The 24,271-nt window shown below is 37.2% G+C and overlaps 1 protein-coding gene across 5 annotated transcripts in view; it reads right to left on the bottom strand.

Moving 5' to 3' along the window:
• Positions 1–24,271, bottom strand: part of LRRC28 (leucine rich repeat containing 28) — a 245,486-nt gene that overhangs the window by 23,518 nt on the left and 197,697 nt on the right. For 3 of the 5 annotated variants that reach the window (XM_070478172.1, XM_020910895.2, XM_020910893.2), the window contains 2 exons: positions 21,105–21,280; positions 19,337–19,496 (listed from right to left, as the gene is read on the bottom strand). In XM_070478172.1, coding sequence (XP_070334273.1) covers positions 19,337–19,496; positions 21,105–21,280 — 336 coding nt within the window. Of the gene's footprint in view, positions 1–746; positions 2,037–6,427; positions 6,671–19,336; positions 19,497–21,104; positions 21,281–24,271 lie in introns of all 5 variants that reach the window. The other 2 variants (XR_011491875.1, XR_011491874.1) reach the window with 2 other exon arrangements.

A 24,271-nucleotide genomic window follows, 5' to 3' on the forward strand; every position in this document is an offset into this window, starting at 1 on the left:
CACATGGACTTTCGTTGGCAAAGTAATGTCTCAGTTTTTTAATTTGCTGTCTAGGTTGGTCATAGCTTTTCTTCCAAGGAGTAAGTGTCTTTTAATTTCATGGCTGCAATCACCTTCTGCAGTGATTTTGGAGCCCCCCAAAATAAAGTCTGTCACTGTTTCCATTTTCCCATCTATTTGCCATGAAGTGATGGGACCAGATGCCATGATCTTAGTTTTCTGAATGTTGAGTTTTAAGCCAACTTTTTCAGTCTCCTCTTTCACTTTCATCAAGAGGCTCTTTAGTTCTTCCTCGCTTTCTGCCGTAAGGACTGTGTCATCTGCATATCTGAAGTTATTGATATTTCTCTTGGCAATCTTGATTCCAGCTCGTGCTTCAGCCAGTCCAACATTTCTCATGATGTACTCTGTGTATAAGTTAAATAAGCTGGGTGACAATATACATCCTTGACGTACTCCTTTCCTGATCTGGAACCAGTCTGTTGTTCCATTTCCAGTTCTAACTGTTGCTTCTTGACCTGCCTACAGATTTCTCAGGAGGCAGGTCTGGTGGTAAAGGAACCAAAAGCAAAAACAAACAAATGGGACCTACTTAACCTTAAAAATTTTTGTACAGCAAATGAAACTATCAACATAATGAAAAGACAGTCCACTGAATGATAGAAAATATTCACAAATGGTATTATCAATAGGGGTTGACACCCTAAATATGGGCTTTCCTGGTGGCTCAGTGGTAAAGAACTCACCTGTCAATGCACGAGACACAGGTTCAATTCCTGGATCTGGAAGATCCCCTGGCCACTCCAAAATTCTTGCCTGGGAAGTTCCCTGGACAGAGGAGACTGCAGGGCTATAGTCCATGGAGTTGCAAGAGTCAGACACAACTTAGGGACTAAACAACAATAACCCCCAATATATAAACAGCTCATACAATTCAATATCAAAAAAAACAAAAACAAAACCAAGCAACCTGATTTAAAAATGGGCAGAAACACGAATAGGCAGTTTTCCAAAGAAAACATACAGGTGGTTAATGGGCACATGAAAAGATATTCAACATTGCTAATTATCAGAGAACTACAAATCAAAGCCACAATGAGCTATCACTTCACAGATTTCAGAATGGCTATTATCAAAACATTTACAAATAACAAATTTTGGCAAGGATGTGGAGTAAAGGGAGCCCTAGCACACTTCCAGTTGGAATGTAAATTGGTAGAGCTACTATGGAAAACAGCATGGAGGGTCCTCAAAAAACTAAAACTGAACTACTGTAAGATTCAGCAATTCCACTCCTGTGTACACAACTGCAGAAAACAATTCAAGAAGATACACACACCCCAATGTTCATAACAGAATTATTTATAATAGTGAAGATATGGAAGCTAAGTGTCTGTCAACAGATGAATGGATATATATACATATACATATATGTAGACACACACACAATGAAATATAAATCAGCCATAAAAAAAAATAATGAAATCCTGCCACTTGCAGTGACACGGATGAACCTGGAGAGTCTCATGTTAAGTGAAATAAGCCACCCAGAGTAATAAAATACTGTGTTATCACTTACATGTGGAATCTAAAGAATAAAACAAAGAATATATATAACAAAACAGAAACAGATTCATAAATATAGAGATAAAACTGATCAAACTAGTGGTTACCAGTGAGAGGGAAGGAGGGAGGGGTAAAATAGTGGATTAAGAGGCATAAACTACTATGTATAAAGTAAATAAACTACAAGAACATATTATATAGCATAGGGAATACAGTCAATATTTGTAATAACTTTAAATGGAGTATAATCTATAAAAATACTGAATCACTGTGTTGCGTATCTCAAATTAATGTAATATTGTAGATCAACTACATTTCAATAAAATTTTTAAAAATAAAAAACAGACTTCCCTGGTAGTCCAGTGGCTAAGTCTCCGTACTCCCAATGCAGGGGGCCAAGGCTGGATTCCTGGTTAGGGAACTAGATCCCACATGCTGCAGCTAAAGATCCTGCATGCTGAAACCAAGTCCTGGGGCAGCCAAATAAATAAATATATGTATGTCCATATATGTATATATATATAGATGTATATAAAAGAATAAAATAAAAATAACTTACTTCAGAATAAATAAAGAGGAAGGTTGCTAGAGAAGGAATAAAGGTAAATAAAATCTTTTATGTTTGTAATTTTCAATTAATCTAAAAATTAATCTGTTTCAAGTAATAAGGGTCACAATGTACTGTATAATTACAACAGATGAATAATGAAATGAATGAGAGCAATGTCATGAGGTTTACAAGGGAGGAATTAGGAATATTCTGTTAAAAAGTACTTGAACTACAAGTGGAGCAGTACAGTGTATCATTTGAAGGTGGAATTTGATTAGTTTAAAATGTTTATTGAAAACAATAAGGAAACTATGACAAATTTTTAGAAAAGAAGTATAATTGATAAGCTATGAGAGGAGATAAAATAGAACCACATAAAAAGGTCAATTAAAAACAGAAAAGGCAAAAAGAATGGGGAAAAGAGAGAAAAAATATATATAATAGAAAACAGTTACAAACATAATAGCAATTAATCCAACTAAATCAATAACCATTTTATACATGAATGATCTAAACATACCACTGAAAAGACAAACTGTTTGAGTGGATGGAAATATAAGACCCAACTATGCTGTGTACAAGAAACTCACTTTAAACATAAATATATAGATTGGTTAACAGTAAGGGGACAGTAAAGGTAGTCAGTGTTAACACTAATCAAAAGATAGATGTAACAGCTATTTTGTTACAGATAAAGAAGATTTCAGGACAGGGAAGACTATCAGAAATAAAGAGGAACATCACATAATAATAAAGGGGTCAATTCTCTAAGAAGAGATAACAATGTGTAAGGTGCATGAAGCTGAAAACAGAGCATCAACACACACAAGGCAAAAACTGACAGAGCTTTAAGAAGAAACAGACAAACCCACTAACAGAACCGGAGACTTCAGCATCCCTCTTTAAGTAACAGAAAGATCAAGAAGGCAGAAAATCAGAAGGGATATAGTTGAACTCAATATCATTCATCAACTTGACTTAATTGACATTTATAGATACTCTACCCAACAACAGAAAAACACACATTCTTCTCAAGCTCCACAGAAATTAAAATATTTTGAACAGATGAAAATGAAATATAACTGATCAAAAAATTCTGGTACAGGCAAAAGTAGTACAAAAGGGAAATTTATAGCACAAATACAAATATTAGAAAAGAAGAAAGCTCTAATAGCAATTATATTAGCTTCCCCCAGGAAGTTAGAGAATGAAGAACAATTTGTCTAGAGCAACTAAAAATCACAGAGCATGCTCTGTGTCCACTATGGAATCAAACTAGGTATCAATAACAGAACAGGAAAATCTCCACATGTGTGAGTCTTTTCCATTGCTTAAATAGGCAGTCCCAAGGATATAAAAATTTACACAACAATGAAAATAAAACATTCTAAAAATTTTGAGACACTGTATAGCAGTGCTGAGAGAGAAATTAACAGCTTTAAATGCTTATGTTAGAAAACAGGAAACATATCAAGTCAATAATTTAAGTTTTTACCCTAAACACCACCATCCCCCCAAAAAAGAGCAAAATAAATCCAAATCTAGTAGGAGGAAGTAAAGAGGAGAAACCAGTTAAATTAAACCTTTACTGGGATTGAGAAAGTCAATAGAGTTAATTCCTCTCTAGTAAGACTGGCAGAGATTTTTAAAGACACAAATTAAGGTAAGAAATGAAACAGGTGGTATTAGCACATATCCTGCAGCCATTAAAAAGATACAAGTGAACAACTTCACACACAAATTCACAAACTGAGAACAGATGAGCTCCTTGAAAACTACGAACTATCAAAATGCAACCAAGATAAAATAGCCAATGTGAGTAACTGTGTGACTATTAAATAAACTGAATCTGTAATTTAAAAGGAGAAATTTCCAGGCCCAAATGGTTTCATTGGAAAAGTCTATCAATCACTTAAAGAACTGAGAGGAATTTATACCTCTGAAATAGGTACTATTTCAGGTACCTCTGAAATAGGTACCTCTTTCTGAAATAGGTACTACCTAGTTCAGAAAAATAAGAGAGGAGGAACACTTTCCAGCTCGTTGTATGTGGCCAGCATTATTCAGACTCTAAAAGCAGACAAAGTACAAAACCAGAAAACTAGAGACCAATAGCTCTCATAAACAGAGATAAAAAAAATTCTCAAGAAAGCATTAACAAATTAAATACAGAAATGCACAGAAAAATCTATACACCATAATTAAGTGGGAGGTATTCTGGGTATGTAAAGCTGGTTCAGTACTTGAAAATCAGTGTCATCCAATAAAATAATTCACCAATGGTTAACAAAGAAAAATCAGTATGATATCAATAGACTCAAAAAGTATTTGACCAAACACAACATCCATTCATGATAAAAACTCAGCAAACCAGGAAGAGAGGTAATCCTTCTCATTTTGATACATATTTGATAAAACCTACTGCTTACATCAGATGTATAAGCTGGATTTAGAAAAGACAGAGGAACCAGAGATCAAATTGCCAACATCTGCTGGATCATAGAAAAAGCAAGGGAATTCCAGGAAAACATCTACTTCTGCTTCACTGACTATGTGAAAGCCTTTGGACTGTGTGGACCACAATGACCTATGGAAAATTCTTAAGGATACGGGAATATCAGATCATCTTACCTGTCTCCTGATAAACCTGTATGCACGTCAAGCAGCAACAGTTAGACCTGGACGTGGAACAATGGAATGGTTCAAAGTTGGGAAAAGAATATGACAAGGCTGTATATTGTCACCCTGCTTATTTAACTGCTATGCAGAGTAAATCATGTGAAATGAGGGCCTAGATGACTCACAAGCTGTTTAATCAAGATTGCCAGGAGAAATATCAACAACTTCAGCTATGCAGATGATATCATTTTAATAAACTAACACCAAAAAAAGACATCCTTTTCATCACAGGGGACTGGAACGCAAAAGCAGAAGTCAAGAGATACCTAGAGTAACAGGCAAGTTTGGCCTTGAAGTACAAAATGAAGCAGGGCAAAGGCTAACAGTTTTGCCAAGAGAACGCACTGGTCATAGGAAACACCCTCTTCCAACAACACAAGAGACAACTCTACACATGGATATCACCAGATGGTTAATACTGAAATCAGACTGATTATACTTTTTGCAGTTGAAGATGGAGAAGCTCTATACAGTCAGCAAAAAGAAGACCAGAGGCTGACCATGGCTCAGATCATGAACTCCTTACTGCAAAATTCAGATTTAAATTGAAGAAAGAAGGGAAAACCACTAGATCATTCAGGTATGACCTAAATCAAATCCTTTACAATTATACAGTAGAAGTGACAAATAGATTCTAGGGATTAGATCTGATAGACTGAGTGACTGAAGAACTGTGGAAGGAAGTTCATAACATTATACAGGAGGTGGTGATCAAAACCATCCCCAAGAAAAGAAATGCAAATAGGCAAAATGATTGTCTGAGGAGGCCTTACAAATAGCTGAGAAAAGAGAAGCAAAAGGCAAAGGAGAAAAGGAAAGATATATCCATCTGAATGCAGAGTTCCAAAGAAGAGCAAGGAGGGATAAAAATGCCTTTCTAAGTGATCAAGCAAAGAAATAGACGAAAACAACAGAATGGGAAAGACAGATATCTCTTCAAGAAAATCAGAGATACTAAGGGAACATTTCATGCAAAGATGGGCTCAGTAAAGGACAGAAATGGTAGGGACCTATCAGAAGCAGAAGATATTAAGAAGAGGTGGCAAGAACACACAGAAGAACTATATCATGACCCAGATAATCACGATGGTGTTTTCACTCACCTAGAGCCAGAAATCCTGGAATGTGAGATCAAGTGGGCCTTAGGAAGCATCACTATGAACAAGCTAGTGGAGTTGATGGAATTCCAGCTGAGCTATTTCACGTCCTAAAAGATGATGCTGTGAAAGTGCTACACTCAATATGCCAGCAAATTTGGAAAACTCAGCAGTGGCCACAGGACTGGAAAAGGTCGGTTTTCATTCCAATCCCAAAGAAAGGCAATGCCAAAGAATGCTCAAACTACCGCACAATTGCATTCATCTCACACGCTAGCAAAGCAATGCTCAAAATTCTCCCAAGCCATGCTTCAAAAGTATGTGAACTGAGAACTCCCAGATGTTCAAGCTGGATTTAGAAAAGGCAGAGGAACCAGAGATCAAATTGTCAACATCTACTGGATCATAGAAAAAGCAAGAGAATTCCAGAAAAAATCTACTTCTGCTTCACTGATTACACTAAAGCCTTTGACTATATGGATCAGAACCAACTGTGGAAAATTCTTCAAGAGATGGGAATACCAGACCATCTTACCTGCATCCTGAGAAATCTGTATGCAGGTCAAGAAGTAACAGAACTGGACGTGGAACAACAGATGGTTCCAAATTGGAGAAGTATGTCAAAGCTGTATATTGTCACTTTGGTTGCTACAGTCCACGTGGTTGCAAAGAGTCAGATACCACTTAGTGACTGAACAACACTGCTTACATCATACTTTACAGTGCTGTCCATTTTCACCACCTTAGTCAATACAGTACATATGGGAAGTTCCAGTCACTGCAATAAAGCAAGAAAAATTTTTAAAAGGCATACAGATTGAACGGGAAGAAATAAAAACTATTTCTACTTTCAAATGACATGTCTACACAGAAAATGCCAAGAATCTATCAAAAATACTGCTTGACTCTTAAGCAAGGTCAACAAGGTTGTAAGCACGTAAGATGAAAATATAAAAATTAATCACCTTTCCATATACTAACAATGAATAATGGAAATTGAAAATTTAAAATATAATATCATTTATAATCACATAAAGAAAGTGAAATACTTGGGTATAATCTTAAAACATTTAAAGGTGCTTAAAATTATTAAATGCTGATAAAAGAAATGAGAATATCTAAATAAATGGAGAGACATACTGTGTTCATTCACTGAAAGATTCAGAAATAATGAAGATGTCAATTCTCTCCAAACTGATTTATAAATACAATTCTGTATGCTATGTGAATTTTAAGTTATTATATACGTTGTATTACCTTAATTTTAAAAAAAGTAAAGTTGGTTAGAACCCTAATTCAGATAATTTGCTACATCAGAATGTGGATAGCTGCATAAATAAGGAACTTTGGCACAAAATGATCTTAAAAGGCAAGTTCATTTTTGAGGATCAGCTATTTCTTCCTGCTTTTGAAAAAGATAATTATGTTAAGTGAAAAATCATTCATAGAAGTGATATACTTCATACCACAATTACAAATAAAGTTTCTAAGCAAAAGAATCCAATTTCATAAATATATGTGGGATTGCTATTCACTGAAGCATAATGCCCACTGGATTATTAATTCCTTATGATGCTCAACAGGGTATGGCGGGCAATCTGGAGGTGTTATATTTATGCTTTACAGAAATTCTAAGACTCTGCAGTTATTTACTCTTAAAAAAAGTTTTATTTTATATCAGAGTATAGTTGATTAACATTGTTGTGCCAGTTTCAGGTATACAGCAAAGTTACACATGTGTGTGTAATCTATTCTTTTTCAAATTCTTTTCTCTTTTAGGTTGCCACACAATACCGAGCAGAGTCCCCTGTGCCATACAGTAAGGTCATTTTGATTATCCATTTTAACTCTTCTGCTGCTGCTGCTAAGTCACTTCAGTCCTGTCCAACTCTGTGCGACCCCACAGAGGTCAGCCCACCAGGCTCCCCCACAGTGTGTAAATATCACCCCCAAACTCCCTAACTATTCCTTCCCTTAGAACAAACCAGAAATTCATCTCTAGGTCTGTGAGTCTGTTTCTACTTGGTAAATAAGTTCATTTGTATCATTTCATTTTAGATATTTCATATGTAAGGGATAGTGTATGGTATTTCTCTTTCTCTGATTTACTTCTCTCAGTATGACAATCTCTAGGTCCATCCATGTTGCTGAAAATGGCATTACTTAATTCTTTTTAATGGCTGAATAATAGGTATACTTATTTACTTTTGGGAGACTCATCTTAGAGTGTATTTTAACTGCTTGTTTCATTAACGATGTAAGTTGTTACAAGTACATCAACAGGTCTACTGCCTAACAATGCATTTGTGTTGGTTAGGTCCTTTAAAAAAATTACTGAACTGTGGCACCAGGGACATGACAGCTTCAGGGAAAAAACTTTTAGCTATGCAGTAAACTCTACAATTAGGAGAAAGATGCTGATAAATTCCACAAAGAACATCAGACATGACATTTGCTGCTTTAGTGTCTCTGAGAATATTTATAGGCAAGGCAGAAGGAAGAGCATTTCAGCTCAGTTTTAAAATACAGAACTACCACTGTTCTTAAGGGAAAAAAATTACAATGTTGTTGCACATATTGGAGCCCAACAAAATCATAAGAAATGTGGTGTTTTCCTTATAAATCTCTTTCTGATTAGAAACAAAAAACATATCCTTGACTCATACAGAAATTCAAGCCAGAAGAAAAATAATATTAGACAGAAGTGATCAGATGAAATCCCAAGCCTGTGAACATATTAACATATAAGAGGATTATAGGAGAATCATCTAATAACATACTGTATTTCTTATTACATTTATGTTAAAAATGACATGAGAAGATTCTGTGTACAGAACCTAAGACTTAAATGTATAGTTTCTCTACTAGATCTGTCATGCCCTAGACCTTTAGGAGTGAGATATGTGTTGGAAAACAAGCATCAGGTGGCTTAATCACAGCTGAACCCCTAGTACTTAGCACAGAGTTCTGCACCTAGCAGACGGTCAGTACAGAAGTGCTGAGTGACACAATGAGGAAAAAACAGTTAAGAACAATTTATTTAAATCTCTTGAAGAATATTTGACCCATGCAAAATTTTATAAGTCACCTTAAGATGGTGCCAACATCTAGGTTCTAGCTATTGTAAACAGTTCTGCAATGAACAATGGGATACATATGTCTTTTTCAGTTTTGGTTTCCTCAGGGTATATGCCTAGGAGTGGGATTGCTGGGCCATATGGTGGTTTTATTCCTAGTTTTTAAAGGAATCTCCATACCATCTTCCATAGTGACTGTATCAACCTAGATATCCATCAACAGATGAATGGATAAGCAAGTTGTTGTACATATACACAATGGAATATTACTCAGCCATAAAAAGGAATACATTTTAGTCAGTTCTAATGAGGTGGATGAACCTAGAACCTATTGTACAGAGTGAAGTAAGTCAGAAAGAGAAAGATAAATACCGTATTCTAACGCATATATATGGAATCTAGAAAAATGGTACTGAAGAATTTATTTACAGGGCAGCAATGGAGAAACAGACATAGAGAACAGGCTTATGGACATGGGGAGAGGGGAGGAGAGGGTGAGATTTATGGAAAGAGTAACATGCAAACTTAAGTTACCATATGTAAAATAGACAGTCAGTGGGAATTTGCTGTATGGCCCAGGAAGCTCAAACAGGGGCTCTGGATCAACCTACAGGGATGGGATAGGGAGGGAGGTTCAAAAGGGAGGGGATATATGTATACCTGTGGCTGATTCATGTTGAGGTTTTACAGAAAACAGCAAAATTCTGTAAAGCAAGTATCCTTCAATTTAAAAAAAAAAGAGGGTGCCAACAAAATGCGCTTTTGCTGAAAGGAAAAAAGAACCCAAACATAAGTAAGAAAATAATGTCAGCATTACTGTTGTAAAGTAATACCCACAAAAAGCAAGGGCAAGGCAGTATGAAATATTTCTTAAGTGATAAGTCATTTAATCATATAAGAATTAGATAGAAGATACTATTTAAAAATAAACTACTAATGAGTGGGAAAAAGGAGTATTAAGTTGTCCAAACAGACAAAGTCCTGCACACTCTCTAACAAATGGGTCCCTACCCTAGGAACAACAGTTACCCAGACATATGGTTCTCTCATGTAATCACTCGGGCTTAAAAGACCAGGGAGAACTCCTAAAAGAACCAAGTTCTGTAAATCTGAGCTTGAAAGCAGCCAACTGAAAGCATGGCATCCTCACCACCACAATGTCCAGCTCACAGCAGATGCTCACAGCATGTCTGTTGACTGACTGGACAGATTAATAATTGAGTGGATCCATTATTCTGAGCGATTTGGAAATAACTCCAATGGCTTTTTAATAGTGGAAATAGAAAAAAAGAATCCTAAAATTCATATTGTCCCACAAAAGATCTGAATATTAAACAAATCTTGAGAAAAAAACCCAAAATTGAAGGCATCATACTTCTTGATTTCAAAATATTCTACAGTAATCAAAATAGTATGGTATTGGTATAAAGACAGATGTATAGACCAATGGAACAGAATAAAGAGCCTGGAAATAAACCCACACATAGGCAGTCAACTGATCTTCCGCAAGGAAGCCAACAATATACAATGGGAAAAGGACAGTCTCTTCGAGAAACAGCGTGGGAAAACTGGATATCTATATGCAGAAGGATCAAAGTGGACCCTTATCCAACAGCATACACAAAAGGAATTCAAAATGAATTAAAATGAATTAATTCAAAATGAATTAAAAACCTAAGCATAAGGCCTGTAACTGAAAAACCTCTAGAAGAAAACAGTGGAAAGGCTCCTTGACATTGGTCTTTGCTATGACACCAAAAGCACAAGCAACAGAAATAGGCAAGAGGGACTACATCAAACTAAAAAGCTTCCAAGCAGCAAAGTAAACAACCAGCAAAAGGAAAATGCAACCTACAGAACGGAGACAATATTTGCAAATCCTGTATTTAACCCAGGACTGATATCTAAAATATATCAGGAACTCCTATAACTCAATAGCAAAAAATCTCAATCTGATTTAAAAACAGACATTTTCCTCAAGAAGACAAAGAGGCGGCCAACAAGTACATGAGAAGGTTCTCAACATCGCGGATTATAGGGAAACACAGATCAAAACCACAATGAGAGATCCCCTCACGCAGGTCAGGATGGCTGCTCTAAAAACAAACAAAACAGACAAAAAGTAAGTGTTGGCAAGGACAGAGAGAAAGGGGAATCCTTATACATGTTGGGGGGAATGAAAAACGTTGCAGTCGCTATAGAATACAGTTTCTCAAAAAATTAAAAATAGAATGAACAGATCCTGCAACCCCACCTCTGAGTATATAGCCAAAAGATTTAAAATCAGGGTCTCAAAGAAATATCTGCACTCCCATGTTCACAATATCCAAAATATGGAAACAACCTAAATGTCTATCAATTGATGAATGGATAAAGAAAATATGGAATGCACACACAATAGAGTGCCTCCCAGGTAGCTCAAATGGTAAAGAATCTGCCTGCAATGCAGGAGACCTGGGTTCAATCCCTGGGTTGGGAAGATCCCCTGGAGGAGGGCATGGCAATCCACTCCAGTATTCTTGCCTAGAGAATCCCCCATGGACAGAGGAGCCTGGCTACAGTCCATGGGGTTTCAAAGAGTTGGACATGACTGAGCAACTAAGACATACACACACACACACACTAGCATATTAGTTAGCCTTAAAAAAGGAAGTGCTGCTCTTTGCAACAACATGGATGAACCTGGAAGATAATACGGTAGGGGAAATAAGCCTGTTGCAGGACAAATACTGCCATGATTCCACTTACATGAGACATCTAAAATGGTTAAACTCAGAAGCAGAATGGTGAGTTCCCAGGGACTGTGGGAGGGAGAAGCAGGAGTTGTATTCAATGGGTGCAGTTTCAGTTATGCAGAATGAGTAAGTTGTAGAGAGCTGCTGTATAATACAGTAGCTACAGTTAATACTGTACAGTACACTGAAACATTTGCTAAGGTAGATTTCATGTTAAATGCTCTTATCCTGATTTTAAAAAAAGGAATAGGAAGCATCAAGAATCTGGATCCTCAGTTAAGAAGCCAACTAAGAGATATTCATTCTACTTTAACCTAAAATAGCATTTTAAGAGTTGTCATTTTTAGGAGCAGTACTTCCATCTGATACACTTCCTTTTGCAGACTTCTTTTTCCTAATTTTGTTTTGATGATAATGTATGACTTGAATAAATTTATTTTTTTCCCCTGCAAATAAATAAATAAGTAAAAAAGAAACCATTGGTCAGCTAAAGTTTTAATAATTAAACATTATTTTTAACTTTTAAAGCAACACCAGTTTGTTGCAAAAATTCAATACTACTCAAAGAAAACCACTGCTTTGGTGAGCCATCAAGACTTTTCCTACATATTCAAACAATTTAAACTACATATATATGTATATACATATACATGTATATGTATATATACACATATATATACACACACATATATACATATATATACACACACACACACACACACTTGTATGTATTTATATATATACCCATGGCTGACAAAAATTTGGTATCATTATGTAACCTGTTTAAAAATAGTTTTAACTAAACTTAAAAATTGCAACCAGAATCTTTCCTTTTCTTTCTCAACCTTATAAAGTTTCAAGCAAAAGGTTTTTTTAAGTCCCTTTAGCTATATTCTGGGTTTCTCTTGTGGCTCAGCTGGTAAAGAATCCTCCTGCAATGCAGGAGACCTGGGTTCAATCTCTGGGCTGGGAAGATCCCCTGGAGAAGAGAGGCTACCCACTCCAGTATTCTGGCCTGGAGAATTCCATGGACTGTATTGTCCATGGGGCCACAAAGAGTCGGAAACAACTTAGCAACTTTCACTTTCTTTTCACTTTAGCTATATACTACTTTTTATTATTTTTTGTATATTTATAAAAACACATCTTTACTGAAAATATTCAAATGTTTCTATAGTATACAGAATTGAAAATTAAAGTCCCTACCTGACTACTCCATAACCTTACAATCTTCCCTTTCAAGGTGATCACAGTTTACAATTAGATTTACATCCTGCAGTATTTCTTAGTGCACACATACACACATGCATGTATACATACATATATTTTTCAGAACTATCTTGTGCAGAATATTAGAGCTTATCTTCATCTTACGAGTACTATTTCAAAATTTCTCCATATGCCGTGATTTATCCAGTAGCTAATAATAATTACAGCATAGTGTCTAAATCACAGATTTGAAGCCAGACTGCTAAATGGATCAAATCCCAGCTGTGCTGTGAGATCTTGGCCCAGGTTTGGCCCAGGTTCTAACTTTCCTGAGACCCAGTTCCACACCCTCCTACCCCCATAACATGGAGATTATATTAGGTTGAACCATATAGAAGGTACGATTCTCCTAATAATAGTACCTATCTTACAGAACTAAGTAACATAGCTCAACTTCCAACTGGGTCTCCTGCCCCCCTAATGCTTATGAGTTCTTTCATTCCAGCCCCAGGGATTTACTGTACAAGAGCAGAGATATCACGTCACCACACCAACACCAAAGCATGCACTGTTAGTATCTGTTATGGACCAGATTTAATCGAGTGATATGGAAAGGAACACTGGGATTCTGGGCAGTTTCTGTCTCAAAACATTCTGGTGATTTAACTGAGACCTTTTGAATGTGTATGGTGGTGAATTTTCTTGTTGACTTGACTTGACCCAGTTATTTGGTCAAACACCAGTCTAGATGCTGCTGTGAAGGTATTTTTCAGACGTAGCAGCAGCTGCAGCTTAGCTGCTCAGTCGTGTCCGACTCTTTGTGACCCTATGGACACGTAAGAGGAGAAGCCCTATGGGGGAGCCCTAGGTTCCCATGAGGAGCCCGCCAGGTTCCTCTGTCCATGGGGATTCTCCAGGCAAGAATACTGGAGTGGGTTGCCCTACGCTCCTCCATGGGATCTTCCTGACCCAGGGATCAAACCCAGGCATTGCAGGTGGATTCTTTACCGTCTGAGCCACCAGGGAAGCGCTTTTTGACATTTAAACTAGGAGACTTTGAGTAAAGCAGATAATGCTCCATAGTGTAGGTGGGCCTCATCCGATCAGTTTGAGAGCAAGGAAGCACAAGGACTTTTCCTGAAGACAGCTACATAGAAACCCTGCCTGAGTTTCTAGCCTGCTGCCCTGTGACATTCAGACTCAAGGTTGCAGCATCAACTCTTTCCTGAATTGCCACCCTGCCCTGTGGTTTTAGACTTGCCAGCTCCCAAATCACGTGAGCCAATTCCTTAAAAGCAATCAATCTCTGCCTATATTTATTGGCTCAGTCATAAAAAACTGCCTGCCAAGCAGGAGATGTAGGAGACATGGGTTCAATCCCTGAGTTAGGAAGATCCCCTAGAGAAGGAAATGGCAACCCACTCCAGTATTCTTGCCTGGAAAAATCCTATGAAATGTAGGCTATAGCAAAAGCTTCTACTGTCTTAGACAACACATATATTGTCATGAACAGGATGTTGCTGCAAATACAAGGTATTAGACAAAAATGAGGAATGTGTTATTGGAAAATGAAAGAAAGATCATCATTATTAGAAAGCACAGAGGACTCAACCGAATTGTGTTATGCTGGATGGAAAACAGAACTTGTAAGTGATCATCTTGGATACAGGCATACCTCAGATATATTGCAGGTTCAGTTCAAAACCACCACAATAAAGCAAAGAGAGTCATAAAGCAAGTTACACAAATTGTTTGGTTTCCCAGTGTATATAAAAGTTATAGTTACACTATAATGTAGTCAAAAGTATGCAAAACCATTATGTTTTTAAAAACCAATGTGTATACCTTAAAAGTATTGCTGAAAAATGCTAACCATCATCCGAGCCTTCAGTGAGTAGTAGGAGTAACATCAAAGATCACTGATCACAGACCCACTATCACAAGCATAAAAATAATGAAAAAGTTCCAAGTGAGAATTACCAAATGTGACACAAAGACAGGAAGTGAGCAAATGCCGTTAGAGAAATGGAACCAATAGGCTTTTTTGATGCAGGGTTGACACAAACCTTCAATTTGTAAAAACTGCACTATCTGTGAAGTGCAATAAAATGAAGCACAAAAAGATGAGGTATGCCTATATTTAACTGAGGAGATTTCTAAGCAAAGTCCTGAAGGCATGGCCTGGTTTCTCTTTGCTGCTTACAGTAAAATGTAAGAGGAGGGAGATAGATTGAGGGAGCTGTTCAGCAAAAAGGAATCAGAACTTGAAGATTTGGGAAGTTCCCAGGCTGTCTGCAAAAAATGAGAAAGCATGTTCTGGAGAGCACACCAAGGGTTTAGCTAGACAACCTGAAAAGATGAGGTATGAGACTTGTGGATCTGGTCAACCATTTCAGCAGAAATGCTGATAGCTTGGAGGGGACAGAGACGCAACAGGGTAAAGAAATGCTGTCAGACTTCTGGGATTCCAAAGGCAGGAAACAAGCTTTCAAGTAAAGGGAAGAATAACCCTGGGAATTCCAAAGGGTGGGGTAGCTTCCTTGGTTTTAGAGAGCAGGGCCCTCACTCAGGGCTCTCAAGAGGTGAGGCCACTACACCAGAGGGTCTAAAGGACAGAGCGTCTAACCAGAGCATTGTTCTCAAGTATTAAAATCTAATGGCATTTGTCCTTCTAGGTTTTGGAGTTTTCTGAAACTCATGATCTCTTTTTCTCCTTTCTGTAATGTAAATGTCTATCTTATGCCTGTTCTAACCACCATATACTGAAAGAAGATAACCAGTCTGGTTTTACAGATTCACAGATGAGTTCTGTCCCACGGTGAGTTATGCCTGAGTTTTATTCATACCTGATTTAGATACTTAAGATTAGATTTTGAATTCAAGAGTTGATGCTGTAATGGGTTAGGATTTGGGGAATGTTGGGATGTTATGAATTTATTATGCCTGTGAGAAGGACATGAATTTTTGGAGGACAGACTGTTATGCATTGAACTGTATCCCACTAAATTCATATGCTGAAGTCCTAATCCCTAAAACCCCAGAATGTGACTGCTATGGACTGAACTGTGTCCCCCCGTCCTGCCACTGATTCATATGTTTAAGCCCTAATCTCCAGGGAGATGGTATTTGGAGATGGGGCTTTTGGAGATATTAGGCTTAGATGAGTTCATAATGGTGGGGTCCTGATGACAGGATTAGTGCCCCTATAAGAGACACCAGAGACCTTGTACATGTGTGTGATTATATTCTCTGCCAACTGAGGCAGCAGGAAAATGGCTAAATTCAAACCAGGAAGAGAGCCCTCAGCACAGCCTAACCATATACACCCTGATTTCACACTTCAGCCTCTGTGTGAGACTGAATTTCTCTTGTTTAAGCCAGCCTATGGTATTTTGTTATGGTGGCCCTAGCAGAGTAAAACAGTAACCTTACTTGGAAACAGGGTCATTGCTGGTGCAATGAGTTAAGTTAGGATGGTCATCAGGGAGGGCCCTAGTGCAGTGTCACTGGTGTCCTTATAAACAAGGGACATGTGGACACCAAGACAGACTCACACAGAAGTAAGACAGTGTGAAGAGAAGGGAGACGATGGCTATCTACAAGGTTTAGACCCTTGTCACAGCCCTCTGAAGGAACCAATCCTTTCAGATCTCTAGCCCTCAGATCTCTGAGACAACATCTACAGCCAGTTCTGTGGTATTCTGTTGAGGCATCGTAGGAAATGAATAAAATACCCTTGAAAAACTGCTGAGTAGCTGGATTTCCTATTGGGAAATACAAAATTTATAAGGCTCCTACACATGTGGGGAAAGCCAGACATGTGTTTTAGTAATAAATAATCCTCTGTGTTGACATTCTCCATTTCAATAAATGAATAGTAATTTGGGGGAATGAAAACTTGCTATGCTTATTGCGATCAAAAGTTATGAACATACCAGCTATTATTCTCTCTCTAGATATTTGAAGATTTCAGTATTTACTGTTTATGCAAAATACTGTGATTTCTTTTTACGTAACTCTGTATTAAACTTAGGTTCGAACTAATACTGTATGAGACTTGGTATTTTAGAAGCATATTCAATATGTTCCTTTAAAATGATGCCAAATGTCCACATTAATTTAGATATTGGCTGATATGCTGAATTATTTTATGACAAGCAATGTAAACTGAACTGAATATATTAGAAAACTTAAAAATAATATTGTCAAGACCTTTTAGAATTTATGATATTAAAAATATTGATTTATTTTTAGCAATAAGCTATTCATATTCAAGTATTTGGTTTTCAGTTATAAAAGAAAGTACTTTAAAGACTATGTTAGGAACTAAAGTCGAAGCCTTTAATATAATCTCCATAGCAACATCGGAAGGAGCAAAGTCCAGTGGATCAAATGAAATATACAAATTCTAAAATTCAAATCTTAGCATTAACTCACCACAGAAAGCCGTGTTTGTATCTTGGTATTTCAGTTTTTGCTACAAACATAGGCACCTCTGGCATAGATTAACAAAAGGGCATTGCCTAAGATCTATGTATTTGATACACTCATTTTACTAAACTAACAATATTATATTTATGTTCTAAAGCAATATAAGACATTCATACCGGTTGAAGCAGAGAAACAAGTAGCAGTAAATAGAATATGCAAATACTTATCAAATAAGTTTCCCAAATTTCATGTAAAGATAACACAAAAATGACTTCATTTGAAGGATCTACTTTATTTTCACAAATTAATTATCATGATGAAATTAAAATTTATCTTTTAAATAGGTATTTAGAATTTCATCAACTACTAACAGAGCATCCTTACCATACTGTATTGTTTTCATTTTCACATTTTTAGTAAGGAAATGTCCTCTATAGGAAATTGTGCAACAACAATGCAGAGGATTTTACTATAGTTTAATGAATTTAAGATTTTCCTATAATGATATCTAATATAAAGATCATTTGCTAAAGACACATACACAAAATAAATTTTTAAAAGTTTTTGAGCTACAAAAAGATATCATAGTTAATAGTTACTCAATATGCATTACATGCCAGGTACCATCCTGGGCTCACTCTTTATATAAAATAATCTCATTTAATCCTCACAATGACCTTATTAAATAGACATGATTACTAAGTTCATTTTACTGATGAAAAGATGAAGCTCAGAAATGTTATGTCAGTTTGCCCAAGATCTCCCAGGGAAGGAGTCAGAATCATGGCCGGTGCATTATCAATATATTCCCTACTGCTTCTTACAGATGTGCCTACTTCATTTGTTAATTTTACTCATGTGGTTAACACCCAAATTCTTTCAGCTCTGATTTGGTGATGTGGTCACCTCTGATCAGAAGGAGGAGATTAGTAAGGTTTGGAGGAGGGCTCCTGGAGGAAGGCACGGTAAAGAAGCAGGAAACTAAAGCTACAGAAAGTTGAAATGGGAACTGAAAGTACAGCAAAATAGGATTATTTAGGTAAGAAAAAGACAAATTCAGTTTTGGAAAAGAGTGGGTAGAGAGATGGAAAAGGTAACTACCATTTGCCGAGCACCCATTATGTGCCAGGTGTTTGCCTTCATTGTCTGCTGATCCTCAGATGCCCTGCCCAGCAGGCTGTTCCAGCTCCATTTTGAGGCTCTGAGAGGTTCAGTACCCTGCCCACGCTTGCTCTCATTCTACAAAAATGATTATAAAGGAAACGCTTCTGGGGCTGAATAGGGGTAACAAGTTTTCCTGAAAAATGTACTAACCCAAAATACCACATTTGAAGATAAGTGAGGTATTATAGCATCTTTTTTTTTTCCAACTTTGAAAAATGTGAATTTAGAAGATTCTAAATTTAGAAAATCTATAAGCTGAGGCAGGGCTAATGGAGGATTTTTCATTTCATGTCCTATTTTTAATTGTCTGGTATTCTTTTTTAAACTACCAGTATGGAGTTTCTTATTTAGTTAACATTCTTTGCAAATTCAAGGCACTATGCCAAGAAACAGAGTGGCAAGAGAATGCCATTTGGAAGTGTTAGAAATTCAAAACAGAAACACAAACACAATGTTCAGCCACACACTTTCAGTTAGCAATGTGAGTTAAATAGAAGGGCTGGGCTGGACCCATTATATAACAAATATTTTGTTCTTCCACTCCTTATTGACTAAAGACTATTGTGAATAGGGGAACAGCAGGAAAACACTTCTCCAAAGAATGAGCTACTCTAAATAACATATACAATAAAACCATTCTTCACAAGACCAAAAATGTAATAAAGGGAAACCCAGTTTTCTTATGATACTGAAAATGTGCACTTGTTCCATTTAGCTGTATGGCAGGAAGCACTCTAGGCCCCTTCCAAGCTGCTGACTTGACAGCACTTTTACGTGTGCCCTCCACCCTCCCCACGCTCCCGCCCTGGTGCCCACAGGCATGATTACCCCTGGTGCAGCCCTGCCATTGGCGTCTCTCTCAAGGGAAAGAGCTTGGGGTAGACGATCGTAAACATGGGCTCGCTGCACCGGTGACAGTGTCCCAGGGGGCAGTGCAGCAGCTCCAGCAGGCTTCTGGGCAATGAGACTGGAGACAGGAAGTCCAGATCTGGAACACAAGAGAAAAACCATGCACAAATGCAAAAGGAGACATCCACGAACTAGGCTTTTTATAATACGTCTCACTGTTAACAAGCAAATTCGGGTAGTGAAAAGTACTCCATGTGGAAAGTTTTGTTATCTGATAGGCATTGAATGAAAACATAACATTATTCGGAAATGAAATTTTTTTTTCATACTTTAGACACTAAGAGAAACCCTAAGTCTATTCTTTTAAGAGCGACCTGAGCTGTCCTGAGGTGGAAGCAAGGAAAGAGTAAGGCCAAATATTCTTCAAGAACAAAGACCAAAAAGGTTGTTGGGTTTACCCAGAGAGGGCCTGCAAACTTCTGTAAGAGACAGAGAATAAAAAGAGGACTGCGACTGAAGACTGAAACAGACGTTCATTAAGTTCCTCCTAAATCTACGGGGGATTTAGAATGTTTCAAGCTAAATTACATTTACTGAAAAGAATGAAAAGCGGAAACAAAGAAATCAAAGAAAATGAAAAATAATGATTCCCTGTCTCCCTTCTGCGAGCTGTCATTAATAAAAATGGGATGTTTTTTCCTTAGTTTAGTCTGAGCACACAAAAGAAATGTTTAAAGCAAAATATCCTAGTGGTCTGGGCAATCCTGAGCACAAATGTACCCTGGATTGCTACTGACAGTGAACACCAGGAGAGAGAGAAATAGTCATGATGAGGTGACACCTAAAATTCACTGAATCATCTTTGGGAAGGAAATACAAATTATCTTACTATCTTCTGTATCTGTCCAGACTTATCAATAGCCATTTTGAAAAATGTAATTTGTTCATAGGTGAATAATTTCAGTTTTCTGTTCAGTTTTTGAAAACAACTTAATACATTCCTGGGAGGTTAATGTTAGATGTTTTTGTATGAACTTTTCTTTTTTTAAAAGCAAGGACAAAACACTTAGCAGTTTTAAAAACACTTGAAATGTATTTTCTCATGAACATTGCCTAGTGCTTTTTTAAAGCATCTCAGGTCAACTCCACATCACCTACGACATATATACACTACCAAAGACTTTCCAAACCAAGAGTTGGCATCCTGTGGTAATACTGCCAAAGGGTCCTGGAATTAATTTCCCTTTACATAAATAAATTTCTCAGATGTGAGGAGGGTGCAAGTAAAAAACCTGCTATGTTGGAAGAAGTACCAACTTTGCTTTAGGGGTAAGATCTTTGCACATTTTTTATTATGGAAGAAAGTACCTCTGTCAGTCTTCTCACTTCTACCAAATATGTGTTCCCCAAAACCAATTTCTTTCAACTTCAACCACATAGTTTAACATGCAACCTGTTCTTTTGACTGAACACCATAGCTAGTGAATGCTTTTCTGTGTCTGTAGGGGTTGCTGAAGGGATCAGTGTTGACGAAATATTAAAACTTTTCTCTTAAAAAAATGTCCCATTGCACAACTGGGCAAATGTACTTAATGCCACTGAACTGAGCACTTAAAGATGGTAAATTTTATGTTAGGTACATTTTACCACAATTTTGAAAGTGAACATCAAAATAGCATAAAACACAATCCCTAAGCTCACTGAATAAGAAGGCGGGGGCGGGGGGGGGAAGAGAGGTCCCATGTACCTTTTAGAGAAGCGTGGTAGGTGTGATGCAGAGTCCTCATGGCCAGCTCCTGCAGAGGCAGGACGTGATCCTTCTCTGTCCCTATGGCCTTCACCTCAGCAGGGAGGAAAACGGTTAGTTGCCCTGATGAAAAGGAAAGCAGCTTCACCTCAGAAACTTGAATGGGAGCACCACAGCTACAGAAAGACACACATTCACAGTAGTGTTAGCCAAAAGGAAATGACTATATGTGCCAATAAAAATGTGTTAATCAAAATATACATTTAGAATTTTAAGACACTGCTGAATTGCCAAAATTCTTTTCAAAGTGAACAGATGCTATCCTGGATTCCTTAATAAAATCTGGCACAGAAATTTAGACTTATCATTTGGAACTGAGCTGAAATCTTCACTGAGGTCCAGGCATTGCCAGTAAGGACAAACTTACTGGAAGGAATTTCTTCCGTTGGGTCTACACAATTTGCTTTGTAAGCTCCATTTATCCTCGTTTTCTTACCCTTTCTAAGTTTATGTTTATTGAAATTTTCAAAATTAAAAGGAACAAAGAGAACTCTGTTAAGTTATACTACCTTGGTTTAACAGAATTTTTGTGTGGGGAAAACACCCAACAGAGCAAACATATTTTTAATGGTAGCAGATAACTTAACTGGGTCCTTCCATAAACTTGTGGAGAAAATATTTTTGGCAAGGTCTATTGAATAAGCCAAGTCACATACTATTCCCTACAACCACTCATAACCAGAAGGCAGAGACATTCCTGTTCCTTTAGCTTTACAGGGTTACTAAAACTCAGGTGTCCAATCTCTTTCCATTTCCTGTCTGAGATCACCAGGTTACCTAAAAGTCTCAACAACCTTTCTTCTCTAATGACAAACAGGTGCCAACAAACCTTGACTCTCCAGACACAACACGAGGTAATCTCTCTATGCTTGACTAGAGACAGGCAATAAGAATGTACAGAATTGGAAGACAGAAGCCCTTGCCTTCTTTGTTCATTACAAGTTCCTACATTTACTCATTCCTTTCATCAGAAAACGGGCTTCCCAGGTAGTGCTAGTGGTAAAGAATCTGCCTGCCAATGCAGGAGATGTAAGAGACATGGGTTCAATCCCTCGGTCGGAAGATCCTCTGGAGGAGGGCATAGCAACCCACTTTAGAATTCTTGCCTCGAGAATCCCATGGACAGAGGAGCCTGGCGGGCTACAGTCCATGGGGCAGTAAACAGTCAGATACTAGAGTGACTGGGCACTATTTCATCAGAAAATATTCCCAGGGCACTTACTATACACAAGTCAAGATACTTAAATTAAAAAAAAAAAATAACTTCCTTCCCTTGAAAAGTGTAATAATTATGATATAATTAACAATATAATTATTCTAATATTGGGTCAGAGACAATGGAGGAACTGACTTTTTCCAGTGAATTAGAGAAGGTTCAAGAGAGAAGATAATATCTGACCTAGAACTCAATTAATTTTACTCAGTTTCTCCACTCAGCTCAAGAAAAAGAACCTCGGGAGGCCACACTGGCCTTCCTACTAGGCAAAACCTGTATCTCAAAAGAAAGCATTTTTTCAAATTCTAACAGTATAGTTTGGCTTTGCCTTCTTCAATAGCATGACAAATTCTGTGTCTGGCTCCTTTTGTCAACATTATCTTTCTGGGATACACCCATGCTACTGCATGTACTATAGTTTATTCATTTTCATTGCTGGGTAGTACTGGTGAATGTATGGGCTGTTTCTAGGGCTGGGCTATATGAACATTGTCATATATATTATTTGGTACATATGAGCATGAAATTCTGTTAGGTACATACTTAAGATCAGAATTGAGCTCATTATCCTGAGGAGATATGGACAACTAAAAAATACACATATGCTAAAACACAGTGAAGAGGGGAGTGAGAGCTGTACCATTTCAGATAACATAATCAAAGAAAGTCTTTCTGAAAAGGAGACATTTGAGCAAAGACTTGACTGAAGAGAAGAGTTAACTCAGTCACAGCCTGGTAGGCACCTTAACTTGAGGACAAGGAACTAAGAGTGTCCACAACAGCAAGAGTTCACAGGACAGAGAACCTTAGGGGAGAGAGATATAATGTACAGAGAACTCTGGAGATTTGCAGAAGGTCCCCTTTGAATATTCAGATGAGTACTGATCAGCACATGCAAGGAAACTACCTGAGGGTGGAAAAAGGAGGAGGTGAAAAGATTAAGGCTAACAGTGCCCAGCAATCCCACAGGGTTGGAAACACTCCTGCTCTTATCAGGCAGACTTAAACATCACAATTCAAGGGGCACCGAGCAGAATCTTATCTCAGGAGCAATGAGTAATTAGTGCTAGACTGAACACCATTCCATTCCCACCCAACAAATCCTTAATAGCCATATCTGAAAGATTAAACTGTTTCCAGTTAACTTAAATGCATCCCAGGACATATATTAAGAACAGTTCTATGAAATCAAAAATATTCAGCACTCAATCAACATTATAAATTTCACACTACCCGGCATCCAACCAAAAATTACCAGGCTTTTCAATAAGCAGAAGAATATGACGTACAATGAGGGGAAAAAAATCACATGACTGAAACAACCAAAAGAGATATTAAATTGGCAGAAAGGGCCATTATATCAATAGAAGAAAGATGTGTTGCATCCATAACTCTCACCTAAAGCAACCAGAAATAAGAGAGTAAAGTAAGCCCTAAGTAAATAAAACAAATAATAAAGAGCATCAAGATAATCAATAATATAGAAAACAGTAATAAAGAGAAATCAATGAAAACAAAAAAGCTGGAACATTGAGAATATTAATAAACTTGAAAAACCTCTAACTAGACTAATCAGAGAGAAGACATAAATTACCAATATTAATATGAGAAAGGAGACATTGCCCAGTTTCTACAGATAATAAAAGGGTAAGAAGCAACTTTATACTAATACAAAGTCTTTGAAGGACAAAAATCATCAAAGCTCACTCAAGATACACAGAAGCTGAACAGCCCTACATTTATGAATGAAGTTGAACTTGTAGTTAAAAGACTGGAATACTTCTCAACTCATTCTCTGAAGCCATCACTATCCTGACACCAAAACTAAATGAACACATAACAAGAAAAGAGAAGCAATTAGTATCACACATAGACACAGACGGCAAAAGTT

This window comes from Odocoileus virginianus, chromosome 16, assembly GCF_023699985.2.
Source record: "Odocoileus virginianus isolate 20LAN1187 ecotype Illinois chromosome 16, Ovbor_1.2, whole genome shotgun sequence".
NCBI lineage: Eukaryota > Metazoa > Chordata > Mammalia > Artiodactyla > Cervidae > Odocoileus > Odocoileus virginianus.